Source organism: Rhopalosiphum maidis, chromosome 4 (assembly GCF_003676215.2).
Source record: "Rhopalosiphum maidis isolate BTI-1 chromosome 4, ASM367621v3, whole genome shotgun sequence".
NCBI classification, from domain to species: Eukaryota; Metazoa; Arthropoda; class Insecta; order Hemiptera; family Aphididae; genus Rhopalosiphum; species Rhopalosiphum maidis.
In genome coordinates, this window is record NC_040880.1 from 11,203,657 (window position 1) to 11,223,652 (window position 19,996).

At 28.4% G+C, this 19,996-nt stretch overlaps 1 protein-coding gene across 1 annotated transcript in view; it reads left to right on the plus strand.

Annotated features, from left to right (window-relative positions):
- The window catches only part of LOC113561131 (protein amalgam-like), a 244,807-nt gene that overhangs the window by 212,931 nt on the left and 11,880 nt on the right, over positions 1–19,996 (plus strand). Inside the window, exons 2-3 of the mRNA XM_026967363.1 lie at positions 620–780; positions 10,332–10,542. Coding sequence (XP_026823164.1) covers positions 620–780; positions 10,332–10,542 — 372 coding nt within the window. The remainder of the gene's footprint in view (positions 1–619; positions 781–10,331; positions 10,543–19,996) is intronic.

Genomic DNA, 19,996 nt, shown 5'->3' on the forward strand with positions numbered 1-19,996 from the left:
GCGTATAGCACCGATTCGCATACGGTTAAGTCTCAGGAATATTTCTTGAATAAACACTGTACGTATATCATACTTGACATTATTATATTTAATGAGAATATAATAATATGATTTAAATTATAAAATTATAAATCATGTATATCGTAAGTATAATACGTAAGTACCACCTGTATAATAACACTGTGGTCGTTAAAAACCCCATGGGCTCCTATATAACACAACGGACCGAATAACTTAAGTTTATTACTGTAAATATGGTGTATAAAAGTCATAAATCAAATACATTTTCATATGTGTTTTTTTTCCCATGACATATTATTATTATTATTACATGCAATAAAAACATTTTATTTCTTCAAGAAGTAATTTAGTTTAAAACAAAATATGCAAATAGTAATAAAATGTTTATTATTATAATTTACTTTAATTTTTTTTATTTTTTCTGTAACCATATATTAGTAGCTTATACAAACTTAATAATCTTAGTCCGTACGTAATGCAATTAAACTGACACCGTAATAATATACCACACGATATAATATAATATAATATATATATTATATAACATTTGTTTTTATAAAAAATACATCAAATAACGTTTCGTGGTTTACTTTTGCAGATGGTTCGATCGAATCGCCGTCGCAGACCGGCAACCTCAACTATTGGGAACAACCGTTCTCGCAGCCCTACTTCGACAACGCCACTAGACGCGATGTGACTGCGACCGTGGGTCAGATGACGTACTTACACTGCAGGGTCCGAAATCTCGGAGACCGATCGGTAAGTCATCCACCCACCACCACTACTCTCTCCGGTGCGTTTCGAGCCGATGCAGTCGTATACCGTGTCGTTAAGTCCGGTGTGCCGCTTGTCAAGCGCGCGCATGTGTGTGTGTGTGTGTGTGTGTGTGTGTGTGTAGTGTGCTGTACTGTAAATATCGATTAAACATTAATCTACAGCCAGCGCACTTTTAGACTTCGGTCGAAAAGTTTCGGACACGTCCGCGGACAAATTGATCGCGACCGCCGACGTAATTGATCGAGTAAACGGCAGTGGTGGCGTTCGGGATAGTAGTCGTACGAAGAGGGCGAAGGGAGGCGTCCAAATTACAAAAACATGCAGCTGCTGGAACATACCGTACGCTAAAACGTATAATTTAACTATAGCCAATCCTGTGTACCGGTGGTTCCCGTGACAAATTAAATAATACCAGTACATTTACTCGTTCTTATACGCTCCCCTACGTGTAAACTATACATATTTTTATCGTGGTCGTCCAGGAGGTAGTTTCCATCAAATATATATACGAATACACAATACACATATAAGACTACATTCAATTATATTAACTATTTCATGTTCTGTAACCAATTGAAACCCTAGAGCCAACGAATTCCTACATATAGCACTTCTTTAAAATGCGAAATTTACGGTGCTTCGATGAGGTGTACGTTTTAACACATATAAAACTACCTATACACCAAATTTCAGAACCATGAGCCCGAAAATTTTGGCTGTAAATTGCTTACACACATACACACACACACACACATATAAATTGCCTTTTATTAGTATAGATAATAATAAAAATCCAATGACCTAACGACGTCGTCATCGTGAATTTTGTTCATTTATTTTTTGGTTTTTTTTTCTCCGCGTCGTTATACTTAGATGACAGTACATCGGTGCTTACATAGATATATTTTTACGACGCATTACGCAAAAGAACGAAAATAAGCGCCTACGTGTGTACCTATAATAATAAACATTATATTTTATAATAATAATAATATACACACAAAATCGTTGAGATGGGTCGTTCCGACGACAGCGTCTTCGTTTTATTCGTATTTTGGTTACCCGTAATATGGATATATATATATATATATATCAAAGAGAAACGCTCCGAATGACAAAAGAAAAAAAAAATATTTCGTCGTCCCGATAGAGCCAAAAGTTACACCTGTCCTATATTGAATTTGTATACAGAATGGACCGTTGTATTTTTCCCGTTTTCCAACACTGTTGAAACCGAAAAATACTGTAGAACCACTCTGTATAAATAATTTATTATAGTGCACGACAGTACAAGAATCGCCAAAGACCTGCACAGCCATAACAACAATATAGACATTGCATCCTATTATTGTGTTCGGATCATACTAGTTTACGATACACGTGGGTTTCATTTTTACATTACGACATAATCGTTGTATTAAATATTACTATGCTTAGTTATATACATCCGGAGTTTAATAAATATTCTTTTTCTGTAAGATAAATCGTACTAAAACAATATTATATCAAGCTGATTTTTATATTGGTAACATTGATATGTAGGGAAATACGGTATTATTTATTTGAACATTATTATGTAGTTATCTAAAATAAGATTAGACTAACAAACTGAGACATCAAAATGCATAAAAGAACGAATCAAAAACAGTTTAGTAAAAAGTGCTTCTTTATTATTGAAGTTCTAATATACTATTTTACTTCTTTGAGTATTGCGAATATTATTCTTAAATAATGTATCAAATGAGTTCAATACGTTGCAGCTTTTCTGAGCTAGTCATCGTGGTCGTTAAGCTTATAGTTTATTGTGCTTAAGCCAAACCGGTTAACAATATCATACTACGATTATCGTAACAATATAATATTTCATTATTATTGAACGTGTTTTTGTGACTGATTGAACTGATTGAAGTAAACTGCGATACACCGTTGCGCGTGAAACATAACGTTAATATATTTTATGATATCATGTCATACAAATAAAATTAAAACTTTTAAGTTTTTGAAGTTTGCAAAAATGTTTAAATAGTTCCTGTAAAGTGGTTAATCGTAGAAGGGTTTTTACACAACGATATCCAATTTTTAACCAGTGAAATTATAAACTACCAACCTACTATTATTTACAACCATTTCAAGTTTAATGGCGAAAGGAATGGTAATTTTTTTAAATAAACTTGCATACGATGTAAAATAATTATTGCATTGCTTTGGTCGTTCACATTAATTCTATGCGCACAGAAAGGTTGCTTTTTTACGAATTGCCTAATTATTTTACGATACATAAAAATTGAACGAGAATTATTATAATATACATATATATGCATAGTTGTAAGTACGCGCCCATCAAACATTTCATTTCTTGCGATTAAAACCCTAGTAATTTATTTCAGACTAGCACGCATCGTGTGACTATCGCATTATTATTATCATAACATTAATATTATTACCTATGATAAACTATAGCTCTCGCGTTGTTGTGAGTCAAGTTTTCTCACTTGCATGTCTGTTAGTTTATCACTGACAAAAAAAAAATAATTAAAAATTAAAATACTAAAATTGAGGGTCCTGAGTTACCTATCAATATATTAATGTACATATTATACTAGTTGCTATGTTTCATGTATAAATCAGACCTAACTGCAAAATTAACTTTTCCTTCAGACCTAAGTTATCAAATCTCAATTTAAAATATTATTGGATAATTTTTTTTTTCGATCAATGAAATATGTGCAAATTAACTGATTTAAATCAGTTAAATTCATCTAGTTCGTATGTTATGTAGGTTTTAGATTTTGAGTAGAGTAACAAACGTATGGATTTTACAAATATGTTATGTAATCTTTACACACAATGTTTAGAAGAGAGATCTTCGATCTTTAACTTTGAGAGTAGTTTCTGATATCCAACTAAATCTAATCGGTAATTTTAAGAGATTACAGTATTATTCTCAGTATTTTATTAAATAAACGGGAAAAACGAGAAAAAATGTTGGTTATTCAAAAGCGAATAAACCGTAAAAACCTATACTTGAAATTTTCACCAAAGGTTGAACTAACATTTTTTATGTATGCTAAGACTGTCAAAATATTATAATTCGTTTTGAAATATTAATAGACTATTGACATTTTGATTTTTTACTATATAATATGCTTATTTAACAATATCAAAAATAAATGGTGTTTTAAGTTAAAATTTGAATGAAATTCAGCGAAATCGCAAAAATTTAAAAATTGTTTTTAATTAAAAATTCTTTCAGTTTTAAATATTCACACGCCAGACTTAAAAATTTTTAAAATGGCTTCTCATAAGTTACTGGAACGAAAAAAAAAGTAAATTATATATAAATTTGAAAATAGATTTAGTGGGTATTTGAAACGTTTACATATATTATTATATGTTATAAATACGTACACAATGACATTTCCTAAAAATTTTCATCAATTTTATGTTATCAAACATTTATAGTCCATAATCTATACCATATTACTAATATTGAAAAAATAATTTACAATGATAATTAATGACAATATATTATTTATACATTATGACGATATGCTGACTAAAGACCATCTCCGCTCAGAATCATTTTTCGTATGCAATGGTTTATCATTGAATTCAAATTAAACACAACCATTACGTATAGTAACTTACTCAACGACGAGATACACTCGCGGAGTACTCGAATACTGCTATATACCTACACTCTACAGCCATATGTTGGTATACCTATTTTCCGCCGTTTTTCTATATTTCCTTTAAACCATTATAGAGTAATAAAAAACCTAAAAATGTTTCCAACAAATAATATTTTCTGCGTCTGGTTCTGGAAAAATTTGTTGCGACTATAAGTTTGGTAGCACTATTTTAAACCCGAAACGGCACCCCCAACGAAGTGTGTCACTTATATCATACACGACGGTGAATCATATAACAATATAATAGTATCGCCGAAACCAATCTCAGTGTCGAGTATTCTGCTCGCACGTCTCGCGCGGCAATATTGAACGTGAGGTGGTAGAAATCCGAATACTTTGACCCAATTCGAAAATTCTCCGGAAACCCCGGTGTCACGTTATTATCACTGCGGGCGTCATCGTCATCGGTAGGCCACGAGGGACGTATTCGCGCAAAGGGTTGATAACTGCTTCCGATACATAAAATATAATATAATATATATATAATGGAAAACGTCTAAAACGATACGACCGTAGAAAGCGCTCGCCATGTCGAGTAGTTTTACCGGAGCGCTCTACTACTGCCGTGGTCCGTTTCGGTGCGTTTGACGAATTTGGAAGCCTTTAACGTGGTCGGATTGGAATGGGTGAGGAGATAGAGAATCCGACGACGCAGTTAAGTAGACCACACGCGTATTAGCTGAGTGCTGTTTAATCGGGTCGGATACACAAATCTTCGAAACGCATAAAATGGGTTATACCCACTGTAAGTTGTTGTATAACGGCTATGTGAATTAAAAAGGCCGTGAATGATGTGTTGTATTAATCGTGAACTCCATTAGTAAACACTAATAATAATATATTATTATATATATAAAAAAAATAATACAAAATATTTATAATTGAAATGTTACTATAATATAATTTACAATCTCGATAAATTGGGTATTCAATAAAAAAAAAAAAACCAAAATAATGATTTATGTAGTAGTATTTGTCTGTAAGTTTAAATTCGGTTATTTCAAACAATTTCTCATAGAATATATATATATATATATGTGTGTGTGTGTGTTTATATAGTAAATAGATATACGTTAATTTCAAACGAAAAACACACATTCGAGTAATATTATTTTTAGGTTATTTTTATTTATTAATATCCCCACACAGATTTGACATTCTCTATTTATGTGGGTGTCGTATTTCCGTAGTATTTTTCCATTTTAAATACATAATATAATACGTTTCAATTTCCAATGCGTCTAAATAAGAATATGCTATAACTATAAGAATAATGCTAAGTTTGCAAATATATTTATCGAATTTTGTTTCCATTTGTTTGTTTTTATTTTTGTTAATATTATCATTATTTTGTATTGGTATATATTGTACTGTGGTTATGTTTTACACCAGTCAAATTTAACTTCAACATTTCTTACGTAAACTACGTGTCTTGGGAATAAAATGAGTTACATGACGTGTTATATCGTTAGCGAATTTGTCATTTATTTAGCCACACATTTAATCGTGTAGGTACTAATATTCGTTATCTTGTGTCTTCCAATAATATGGGCTTTTTATTTAAATATATACTTGAAATATTGAATGAAGCAATTTTAAATTTTTGTTGTGATTTGGCGAATTTTAATTTATATTTTTATAAACATTACATTATAACATGTCGAATTTATGTAAAGAAATACATCATTTTAAAAATTAAGCGCATTTACAATAAGTTATAACAATTGAATACTGCAGTGTAAGCTCTCTTTAAACTTAATAATAAATTTTAACTTTTTTGAATTTATATCATAGTGTACTTAATAATTAATGAGATACAATTTAATTCAATAGTTTTTAACTTCGAACCCTTGTGCATAAATATTCCTGAACGGAAGGATACAAAATTTATTTCGTATTAAACCAACTCAAAGTTATATTATAAAGCAATGTTTTGAAATAAATTCACAATATAACTATATTAAAAAAAACTTTTTAAAAACCTACAATGTATGTTACCTGAACACGTAAAATGTTAACATAAAGACCCACTGTAACTAAAATACGGTATTTATCATAGTTAATTATCTTGATTAATACAATTTGATATATTGTATACATGTATTCTGGTTCTTAAATATTATTAAAAATAATACTTCATATCCTCAAATTAGTACTAAAATACGTGAACTAAGTAACTAATGGTTTACCAAATATACAATATTTATTTTGTAATACGTTTAATGTTTATAGTGTATTTTAACTGAATTTATAATAATATTAACACAGCCATATCAATTGCAAGCACGTTTCACGCATATAAATTGTAAGACCTATTAGTTTGCATTTGTCTGTTTTCGTATACAAATTAACCTATTTATACAACGTACATGGCGCATGCACATATTTTAATAATGCTACACGCCAAAATTGAATATGCAAAATATTACATACGACACCCTATGTTTGATCATTTATACATTGAGATGACATGATCTGAATTTAACACAACTTTAAAGATAATCTCTGAACTATAGTATAACTGAGATGTTAGACCAAACAAAACCAACACCTGATAGTAGTTGCTATAATTCCACAAGCCAACGCATTAAAAATTCATGATATTGTTGAACTTACTCCTCAACTTTCAAGGACTAATACATTTTCAATGAAAATAGGCTTTTGTTTCATTTTCAGAAGGATTCAAATCGTATTTTATTATTTTTGAAATCTTTGTATTTTAAATCAATCATGAAGAATTATAATTATAATGATAATTATTATTTTTTTATTGTTTTTATTCAAAATAGTTTTAAAATTAGACATATTTAATGTCTTCAAGCAACTTTCAAGTAGATACACATCATTCAAACCATTAAAGCTAATAATAATATTGTAGTTTACTTGCTTAAAATCATCAAACATGATTTTATTAAAACGAAATTCCTATATGCCGTGGGAATAGGTTGTTCCAAAAAAATTGTATCGCTCTTATTATTTACGTAGCAAATCAATATATTATTTAAAATATACTGTTTTTCTATAATCTAAATGGAAAAGTATGACGTTGAATATGAATTATTTTAAATACTACTATTTAAAGTCATGTATAAATAATACATATATTTATGCGTCAGTCTCATAGATATATTATTATCGGCATGATAAAGAACTTTTTGACATCCAGTGTATATCTACTATGTTAAGAAGCATATTAACAATCAAAATGTTAAAATCGTCTATACAGTAATATACAACTATTGCTCATATATTGCACTGTTCAACTTATATTTAAAAATATCCAGATAAAACGATTGGTACAATTAATACGTCTTTGTCTTCTTCTCACACAATAGATATTGTTCATTGCGGTAATACATTTGAATTAATAATAATTAAATGCGTTTAAAAATAATATTAGAAGAGGAGCTTTTCTAAGTCGATGTTTCTTCAACATATTATACAGTTCTCGTAAAGTTGTTTTTTCATGATATAGTAAATGTTACTAAGACATCGAAAAATTAACTATCTAAACTCGATCTCTAATAGTAATAATGAAGTATTTTGAATACTCTTTTTGCCAAAAAGTTATAAAGAAATAAAAATAATGAAAGAAACACTGTTGTGAAATCAGTAAATGTCTTATTATGCTAAGAAAACACAACATTTTCTACTGCTATCAATGTTTTGCATTTAAAGTTATGGTGTTTGTCCTGGTAGTTTTGATATATAAATAGCAAATTAAACAAATAGTTTAATATTTTATGCGATAAAAGTTTTAGGTACCGACTATATTATGCTACTCTAGTCAGTAGCCAATAAAAATAAGAAGACATACAAGTATTTTCTTACTTTTACCAAAACTCTTGCATAATATTATTCCGAGAAAATCGTATGGAATATATTGTTTACGAATTACGGATTTAAAATGTTCAATAATTTAATTGTCAGGTACAAGTTCATCAAAATATGCGTTACATCATAATATCATGTATTTTTGTTTAATCGAAGCTATATTGAGTTTAGTCCAGATTTATTGTACGAACAGGCATTCGGTAAAATAAATTAGCTGAAATATTCATTAATGCGTTTTACGTTTGTCTGTCCGAGCTATTAATCAAAGACTTTGTGTAGGTTTTAATAAAACGTTTCAATTATGCCGTACGAATGTCCCGTGCTACCAATTTTGGCAATAAATTTAAATTGTACGTCTTCTAATTTCCCCATTATAAGTTGTCTTAAAATAAGAATATGTGTATACGTGTTCATGAATTATTAATAATAACATATTGAATTAATAGCAAGACACGTCGCTAATGTTATAGAGCAAACGACATGAATGGACATTTTTCGTTTTATTTTTATATAAGTATATATTTTTTGTTACTTCTAGCATAGAATAAAACGAGATACGCGCGTCTGCTACATAAAATATCCATTTATTTTGTATTTTTATTATTTTACACCCAGCCATATCGGGTTCACGTGAAAAAGAAATTCGATTAGAAATGTCCGCATTAAATTCTAACACGTGATTCTTAAGACATATTCTATACAATATATAATATATAATACTTATGTGACTGCGTAAAGTTACACATGTCAAACGTACGCGTTATTTTTCTTCAGTGAAATGGACCGACAATATTATTATATTTGCTATTCCTAATAGGATGTCAGACGTGCGTAATTGCTCAACAGTCGCTGCTGATTTTTCACCGTGTTTCCTCTGCTCTACGACTTTGGTGCTACTACCGTGGACCGTCCGCGATGGCGCGAGACACAATAATTATACGTGTGTCGTTACATGTACAATATAATATAATTTACATGGTAAATTCTAAATATACAGGTGATTCAGCAACAATGCTTAAGCTCAACTCCATTTTTCTTCGAGTATAGAATTTATTTAAATCTGATTCATTGAATTTTTATTTACACTTGATCTCCTTATTTTAAAATTATTCTGTTACTTTGTGCTACCTATTTATTAAAAAAGTATTTTGTGGTGATAAAAATCAATTTTTTTCAAATAAAAATCCCCTTTTTTTGGTATAAATTACTTAGTCATTTTTTTTTTTTTTATATTGGTTTTATTTTCACGTATTATATCTAAACAATTTTACAAATTACAAATATTAATAGATTAATATTTATCACTAACTTCTATATGTTATAAACCTGCTAGTACTAGACTCAATTTGAATTATTTTAATAATAGTATTACAAAATTGATTCAATAACCCATATTTTTATTTTATATGAATTTACTTCAGTCAGCTTTTATACAAAATGTTTATATATGTATATGCATATGAAATTAAACAGAATATAAATAATAGTATATGATACGATTATTAATTATTAAAACAAAAATGGTCTTTTAGGAGTAATTAATTGTTATTGACTATGGACATTATTCTTACTATTGGTGATATTTAAAATAAAATATCAAAATATCTGTACGTTTCATATTAAGAGTATAGATCATCTTTTATTATTTTTTTTATAAAATATACATCTATGTAGTCATCGTCGAAATCATTTTTTTTCAAAATCACAAAAATCGACAGAAAAAATAAACAATTTATGTTTAAAAAAATATATATATCACCTCATATAGAGCAATATATGATGTAATACCGTGTTCTATAGTTTTTTTCTGATTATAATACAGGTAAAAACGGAAAAGTGCAATGGCCCATCCACCCTGTAAAATTACCCATATATACATTAAGTGCGATATATTATACAGTTACCGCAATTTAATTTTGGTAAAGCGCAAAAGTATTTTCACGTGCAGAGCATTTTTATATTATATTGTTTTATTAAGGTGCGGCGTTTTTATTTTTTTTTCTCCAGGTGTCGTGGATCAGGAAACGTGACCTACACATATTGACCGTGGGCATACTAACGTACACGAACGACCAGCGTTTTCAATCGCTACATTCAGACGGGTCGGACGAATGGACGCTCAGGATCACGTCTCCGCAGATCAAAGACTCTGGGACGTACGAGTGTCAAGTGAGCACCGAACCAAAAATCAGCCAAGGATTCCAGTTGAACGTAGTCAGTGAGTAAATAATAAAAATAATAATAACAATATTAAACTGTGGACTTTTAAAAAGAAGGAGGGTCACAACTAAGTAAGTAAAATCGAATCGTGGCTTTTTATGCGCATGTGTGTGTATGAGGTGTTTGTGTATGGGTCTGTGTGTATGGTGACAATTCCGACGTGAGTACAAAACAGTTTTGCGTACGTGACGGAAACCAATGGATCGTACTATATTCGGTCTAGACGAATCTGTATACAACATAATATATACAGAGTGATTCATTAAACATGAACATTCCTCACTCCTATTATAGAGATTTGTGTAAATCATGCGTATTTTGTTTTACTTCTGATTATTGAAAACATTTTTTATTCCGTTTACGAAATGTAGTAGTTATGTGATGACATAGGCTTCTTAATTTAAGACGAGAATTCCTGATATACATATTGTAAATCAAGAAGTGGAACAATTTCACACGGTAGACTGCTTTAAAATGCACAATTTAAAAAATTAAAAATAAGCTTAAAGTATACTTATGCATCGCGAGATTTAAACAAGCTCATAATTAAAAAACGAAAATATTGAAGGGAAGGGATGAGCGTACTTAATGAATTACTCTGTATATAGTTGAATATATTGTATATATTTATATATAAATATAAATATAAAATGCCATGGAACGTGAAAGTTCTCACGATTTTCAACAACCGGTGCGCCGTCCAAAAATTACACACCTATGTACCATTATATCCGGCTGAGAATGTGGTGTGTGTGTGTGTGTATGTGTGTGTGTGTGTGTGTATGTGTGTGTGTGTGTGTGTATGTGTGTGTGTGTGTGTGTATGTGTGTGTGTGTGTGTGTGTGTGTGTGTGTGTGTGTGTATGTGTGTTCGAACAAACAGCACTGCTGCTTTTGTTATTATGTACAACGCGCCGCCACAACCGACAATAGTGAAAATACCTCATATTATTATATATTACGATGAGCTCATACAATATAATGTAATATAATACATATATATATATATATATATATATATACATTTATGAACATTTCCATTTTTTCCCTTCACCGGATCTAGATCAGATCGGTTAACACCCTCGTATACACCGGCGGCGTGTGTATAATAGCACAATATATTGTACATTTTTCACCATCGCTTGAATACCCCACGAAAACTGTCCGTTGCCGAATATTATCCGACGAGCACAATGCGACTTGTTAAACATTCGCGTTATTGTATGTATATACGCGTAGTAGTAGTAGGTATATCCGATAACCACTATATACGAGTCTATATTATAAGAACTCCGTTTTCTCGCCTAAAGTTCGTTAGAGTATAAATAAGAGTTCGAATAAAGTTCAAGTCAAGTAACGAGTGAGAATACTTACATTTTCAACATTATTACTGTTTAAAATTATAATATTAACTCCAGCGTGTAATACAACGATGCAACGTAATACCATATTTTATACTGACTAAATAAAGTTCATAATTAAAATTCATAATCCATTCTAGGGATTTTTAATGCGAATCTGTTTTCAAATAACTGTAATGACAAATTAATAGCATATTTAGTATATATATATATATATTATATAACTATATTTATTTATTTAAATCATAAGAAGCTGTAAATTATTTTCAAACAGTAATTAAAATTTTCAGAAGTAAATAATATAGGATTATCGATTAATTTACATTAAATACAAATATTAAAAACTCAATTAATAATTTTAATAATATTTTTAATTTTTAATCGTTCAATTTTAATTTTATTGTTTGTTTTTTTCATCAGCATAATACAGAAAAATGTTCTATGCAATCAATGAATAACCCATAGCCAAATATAAAGCCAATAATTGAAAAATGTATTTAAAATTTCTATAAAAACAATCTTTTGCTAAAATTAAAAATATTCTATACAAAATACGAGATTTGATGTACTTATTATATCACCTTTTGAAAAAATATCCACATTAATTCGACTTATTTTTGAAAAAAACTGCTGCCGTTTGGATTAAATCAATTTAAATACTCGAACAACAAAGAAAAGCCGCAACTATTAATTATTCTTAATGTTTTTATTAGGTACTTTAAATAAATTTTAATGAATCCATGGTTATATTGAATATAACATTTTATTACTATAAACTTTACAAAGGAAATAAAAGTTTTCAACGGTATAACATTGAAATACAAATGTTCTAAGCCTTCGTAATTTTAAGTGTCTACTATAGCAAACCCGTATTTATAATTCTTAAGTTTACGCGTTTAAGTAAAATATATTTCAAATGAAGTTTGAACTTTGTCCATTTATATTTACATAAATACATTTTATTTTATTGAAGATAAACACTATATTATATATTTTTCTTTATCCGTTTTAAACCATAATTGATAAAGTAGGTACCTTTATGAAACAATCAACATCATAAAAATAACAACAGTGAACTAGACTCGTATCTCATTCAGTATTATCTGCTTTAAATTTTTATTATTTGTAATCATTTTCATCTCAAATACAAATATATTGATATTATGCAATTTAAATGTATGCGTTATAAGTACTTTTGAAATTATTTTTTTCATTCATTATGAAAATAATCAGGTAGGTATCTACCTATTCTACCTATATTATATTTTTATTCGAAACTAAAACCTTTAATAATACAGATCACTTAAGAATTCAACCAAAATATCAATTCAATATAAATTCATTAATAGATATTCCATCTAAAACAGTTAAGGTATCTCAAAAGTTCTAAACTATTGACAACAATTAATAATTCACTGGAGAGATGGTTTTCAAAAGACAAAAAAACAATAGACTAACAGACTAATGTGCTGAAAATTTAAATAAAATCAACAGAAGACGTGTTTGGATTTCTACGTGTAAAGGTGTAAGTGAATCGCGGAAGTAATATACATTTGCGTAAACATAATAATATTATTGATTATGGTCTCGCTATGAAATTGTAATTTTTTGTGAATAATTTATGTAGAAAAATAAAGCTTGCTCATTAAAATGTCTTTTATTGCATATTGCAAAAGTAAATAACTCAATATTGATTATGGTTCATGTTGCCGCTTTCGTTTACAAAATTATTCATTAAATTCGCATTATACCGAGATATTCTACTTTACCTTTGTCAAATTTTATTCAAATCTCATAAAAAGATCTTCATTGCTTTTATTCTAAAAATATCCACAGGGGTATAAATACATAACAAAAAAATATAATAAAAAGAAAAAAATCAGGTTACAACCAAAATATTAAAAAATATATGACGCATCCCAGTACGAAAATAGTACCAAAACATAATCAAACTTATAAGAATTTTTTTAAATTGTTTTTATATTGCAATTTATCTCTTATTACAAAAAAAAAAAATAATAATAATGATATTGTTTCAAGAATAAAATGATCGATTGACAACTTTAAACCTGATGTATTAAATAACTTTACGAGTATATCAATTTAAGATCGGTGATTAATTACTAATGCACGATAGTAGTTCCATAAAGAGTCTTATCTTTCGATTGAAATATAGACAACATACAAATATAAACACAGTAAAATTGACTTTAAAAACAACACAATAAACTGAACATGTTCGTGGTTTAAATTATATATAAGTATAGCTTATTTTTCGAAATTTAATTAGTGATTACAAAAAATAATGAAGATTTATTTATTAAATTGTACATTGTAGATACCGCTATTATGTTATAAACTTTTCTATCGATTTTATCCGGTAAAAACAAGATTGATGTATCCATTTAAACTAAAATCCTAGTATATAATAATGGTAATGTGCATATAACCAATTATCCGATGTCTTATAATATTTTATCAAGCAATGTTTTTAAACAGTATATTCAACCATGGCAATCGTTATACAAGTGATATAGCTATACCGATTTATTTAACCAAATTGATCTCATCTCAACCGTACGTCGTGTGGCCATCACACCATTATGAAAAATATGTACTAGAAATTCTCGGTTCTAGACTTTATTCAACAAAAATCTTATAGGTATTTGAATTTCGTATCCTATATTGTAGTTCTACTGCTGTGACGCCGTTGATATTAATAGTTTCCGTAACATCTGGCGAGATTTCGTTTCCCTTCGACACTCGGTTCTCTTTATATTAGTTTTTAAATCTTATTGTTCAGTTCCTTAACTTTTTGTACTGAGATTCGTAAAGCCTATTTATTTATTTACTTATACTTGCTTATCTTTTCGTCCCGATGATACAAAACCGTCGGATCAACAAAACACCTAATACTATAATATACTATGTTATGTTCTCGTCAAGAGCAGTTCAATACTTTCCCGCCGTTCATTACGCGAAGTAGTGCTTCTTAGAAGTATGTATACATAATACTATTATATACGTTTATTGTTTATTACGCGGATATTAGGTGCATATTATTATCGTTAACGTTGTAAAGTAAATAGAGAAACAAACAACATAGATAGGAGATCATAGAGTAAGACTCCTGGATTCAGTTATACTTGATTGGTTTCAATTCCACACACTAATCACTGCTATTCGGTCCCGTTGTCTTTTATTAATTGTAATTATTAATCGCGCTTTATGGCGTGTAGCAAAAGTATTTATAACAGACCTTTATAATACGAATGACAATACTGCCTGTGCTGTGGTAGTTATATGTCTGCGAAAACACTACAATAACACTACCTAGAAACACTTTTGTGCAAACCTTTTGCGAACGCACTGCAGTGGGTGCAAAACATTCAAAATGTATTACATTTTTGTATACGTGAGTACGTGACCGCAATAATTTCAACGCGTTTAAACACTTTTCCAGCACTCAAACGTTTTCTGCCGGTTGTGTTTCTGGTTTCTTTGATATCGGCCTGGTCTTTTGAATAATTTTCTCTCTTCCGTTTGTCGCGGTTATCAGATTAAAATACGTTTGATTGTAATGGCGTGTTTAAAACGCCGCTGTATTTGTGATCAGAGAGGGATTTATTTGTATTATACTCGAATCAGTTGTTCCGCGAGTATTATTCGTATTACCGTCTAAATCATTTCTTCTCTTATTGAATTCGTCGGTCGGATGTATTCTTTATTTTTATCTTACATTTTATACTGTGTGGTGTGGTGTTATTAGTAATGTCTGTCACTGCGTCGCCCGATGCACCTACCTGTCTAACCTAACCTAATCTTCTAATTTGTCGTTTAAGGACAGCGATACTTATAATAAGAGAAAAATAGTTTTTGTCGATTTTTCACTTTTTCGATTCTCCTAAGTTATTTTTGATTTTATGACAATTATTCTATAGTAGAAATAAAAGTAGATTTTAGTGAAACATTTTTCCCTAAACATTTTACTTTCGTTACCATTTAATGAGTTTCTTGTAATTTTGGTAATTTATAGAGGTATTCGGTAATAACTACTACAATCAACGTTAAACATGAATTGTATAAGGAATATGATTTAAAATTCGTTACATTTATATCCTGTTCGGTTTAGTTCTATAGTTCCCTAGAGATTAAGATTTCTTTATATGAATTTATAATTATATATTATAATATACGATTATTATGATACGAATATAATGAATAAGGCTATTATTGGTACTCTTATGTTATTGAATGATCAAAAAATTATTTATTTTGTATTTTTTAAAACTTTTTTTTTTTAACTCATTTGCCCGCTATATTTCTATCAATTTCTGAGTAAATAGTACTAACCCTAATAGATTACACACATATTGTAATATTTAATATTTATTCAAACCTTTTCCATATTATTTTATGTTTAATTTATTCATCCTCTTGTATGTATTCACAGTAATTTGCACTTGCATTACAAAAACATTATTTTTAGTTAATATTTACAGTTATGGTATGTTAAGTTAACGTGAAATTACATCTATAAAGTGTACATATTAATGCACAGTTATAACATTGAAACTAATTTTAACTGACGATAAATATATCTAATGTAAAATAATCTGATTAGCAGTTTTGTTAAATTGTATTAAAATCTATATGTAATTTTGATGTTTGAATTATTCTATTGGATTAAAAAAAAAATGGTGCACTCGCATTTGCAATATATACTTATTTATCAGGTACTTTAAACTAAATGCATAAAAAAATATTCAATAAATGTTTTATGACTTATTACCAAACGCACAAAAAAAAATTACATTATGGCGTTTGAGTTTTTTTTCCACGACATTGACAATATTAATAATCATAGGGTGAGTTGGGCGAGGACGGTACTCCATAAATCATGAACTCTGAATTTTGAAAATAATTTTTTTGGGATATATAAGTATAGAAGGTGCCAACTCAAGATATTACCTTAACGGACTGAAATAAACTAAAAACCATTGTCCGATGATTCTATTGTCCAAAAAATATAATGGTTTTTCAACAAAAATGTTACCATTGAATAGAATAAACTTAGAGGTGTGCACTGAACTTACTAAATCAATTTGACGGAAAATAAGTTAACTACAGTGGATATAAGTTTACTAAAAATTAATGTTCATTATCTATTGTAAAGGTTAGAGAAATTAAAATAAAAATGTATACAGTCTATATTTATTACATTATTACTTATTAGTTTTTAGTTTTTATTCAACCAAAAACTCATAGTTGTAAATTATTTTTATTTTTTTGATAAAAGTTTGAAATTGTTTGTTGACTATTTAATATCATATAATTTAAACTATAAATACTGCATTTTCAATTTTTTTTTTTAGTTGTATGTAAAATCTAAAACGTATCTCCTTAATTTGAATGTTTCGTGTTTCAAGTATTAAAAAAAAATACAAACAAAATTCTGAAATGTTAAAACTAAATGAATTATATTTTTGAAACTCGTAGTTACTAAAACATTTTGGACGAGGATGCTCAAATTATAGATATCAGCTATATTTTATCGTGAAATATACTCTTAATGCTTTTAAAGATAGGATGTGACATTTTTATTTGAAAAACGATAAAATGGTTATTGACATCATTCGCTAATTTGATATTATTTTGGTAATTATATATCTTATTATCGTCAATGTATAGATCCTACATACAAACACTTTTGAATCATGTTTTATCATATTTTAGAAACTATATAACATTTTATCTACCTTTAACTTGGAAGGTGATTGAACGGCTTAAATAGCAAAGAATTAATATGTTTATAGGTATCAATTTATTAAAAATTAATTTATTTATTATCTCTATCGATCATTTAAAAAAAATGTTTCTATAAAGTGACAGTTATGTTCAAAGTCATAAAAAGAATTTGTTTATCATCGATAAGACTTCAGAATACATAACATTCAGATAGAATTCTACTAGCATAGTGTCCTGATATAGCATTTTTAAAGTTTCTTCTAAAAAAAATTATAATTATTAAATATTTATACGTTATTATAAATATTGAGATAGGATTAAATCTTTATAATACGAAGAACTATAACGATTTGTATTATTTCGAACCTTGTAAAAACTATTTAAAAAGACTTTTTGATAAAAAAAATTATATCGTTCTCTTATTTAAAGTGTTTTAAAATACAATGGTAGATCAATGTACTGTTCACTAAAATGCGCTAGTAGGTAACGCATAGACAAAAAACCTCTAGTCAGAAATAAATCGGTTTGTTTAAATTTATTTCAGTTACATGGATAGTGAATTCTGTTCAAATAAACATGCTGGTATAAAAACGTTAATGTTTTTTTCTGAATAATTCCAAAGAATTTTCGTTTCGATCCACAATAAAGTGTTTTTCAAGTTCCCCTTGACCAGAATGTTGACTTTGCCACGTACATACGAATTCCGGCCGTAAATAAAATACTAATGAAACTTGAAAACCAATGGACAACAATATTATGCCTCTTTTTTGTATAATTTTTAATTCTAATGCAATTTGTATCAATGAGTAAAGGCACCAAATTATTAATAATGTTAGCGGTTATTCATCTCTCTTATTTTTCTATTTTACTTTCTTTTATCACTTTACTCTTCTAATTATAAACTATGTCGTAAAACTCATTAAAGATTTACAGTTCAAACCAAATATTATACTAGTACAATAACATAATAAAAATGCCTGTTTAAATACAGGCCTTGATCATGATTTCAATTAAGCGAATTACTAAGTACTTTAATATACTTTTTGCGTAGCCAGTCGCACGACTGCAGTTTATGCAGCATAACCAGGGGCTGCATCTGGCATTGTATTTACATTATTATAATAATATGTGAAATAAGAAAAAACACATTATACGAACAATAAACATTAAGGTCATACTCTATATGCTAGTACTGCTAATACTAAAGGATGTTGCAAAGAACTATATAAATAATAATCAAGAAAGACTGATTATAGTTTACACAGATATTTTTAATTGTTTTTTTCTTTATATTATCATAACATTTTCAACATCAAATAATTGAAGTGTTCTATGTTTTTTTTTACATTTTTTTTTTGTTTGTAACTTGCAACTAATGAGTTATTTAACTAAAAAAAAACGAAACTAAAACAACAACGACAACAAAAAAACTGATTAATAAGTTATTGTATTTTATCATTAGTATACTATTAATGAAAATTTCTATCAACTATAAATTATATTTTTATATTTCTCCAAGGTTTAAATGTTAGATATTTATTGAACGTTTTTATTAAATTTAATTTTGTATTTAATTTAAATTTTTTTTTGTTTACTTATTTATTATATTTTTATTTTTCACTGAATAAAAAGGTAATTATTTAACATTAATTATTTTATCAAATAAAATTTTGAGTTTTACCATTTTTTCTGTCACGTATTTTTTACCATAGTGTTTTGTTAAAACAATACTAATTAATGCAGTAGAGTGCCTTGAGTGATGATAAACTGGATGTTCCATTCACGTGTAAGGCATATAAAAAATAAAAAATATCTTAATAACATTTTTAACCCTTTTAACAAAGAAAAATTCGAAACTTAATGAGAATAATTTAAAGGATTTAAGAAATTGCCCATTCCTTTCTGTAATATCAGAATACATTCTATTATATGCGCCTAGAGTAAAGTCTGCGACCGCCTATGACTCCACGTCCATAACTTATGTCATTCTTGGTAATATGCCATCGGGCGCAGTACACAGATACAAAATGACATCCGCTTATTAAAAACCATAAACTTTATGAAAATAATTAAAAACTCACGATTAAATGTAGCTAGGTTAGTACGCCGATTACGTTAGATAAGGCTATCTGAATTCTGGATTCTCTCAACCGTTTTTACCAGTAGGAGATTTTCATTTATTATTTTTCATAAAAGCTTTTTTTTATAAAAAAATATATGTTCGCGGAGTTTTCTGAAAAATAAAAACTCCTTGTGAGCAAACACAAAATAATTGTTTTTATTTATTACGAAAAGTATTCGATTTACTATCGTTACCGCGTCAGTTTTAATACGCTAAAGGCTG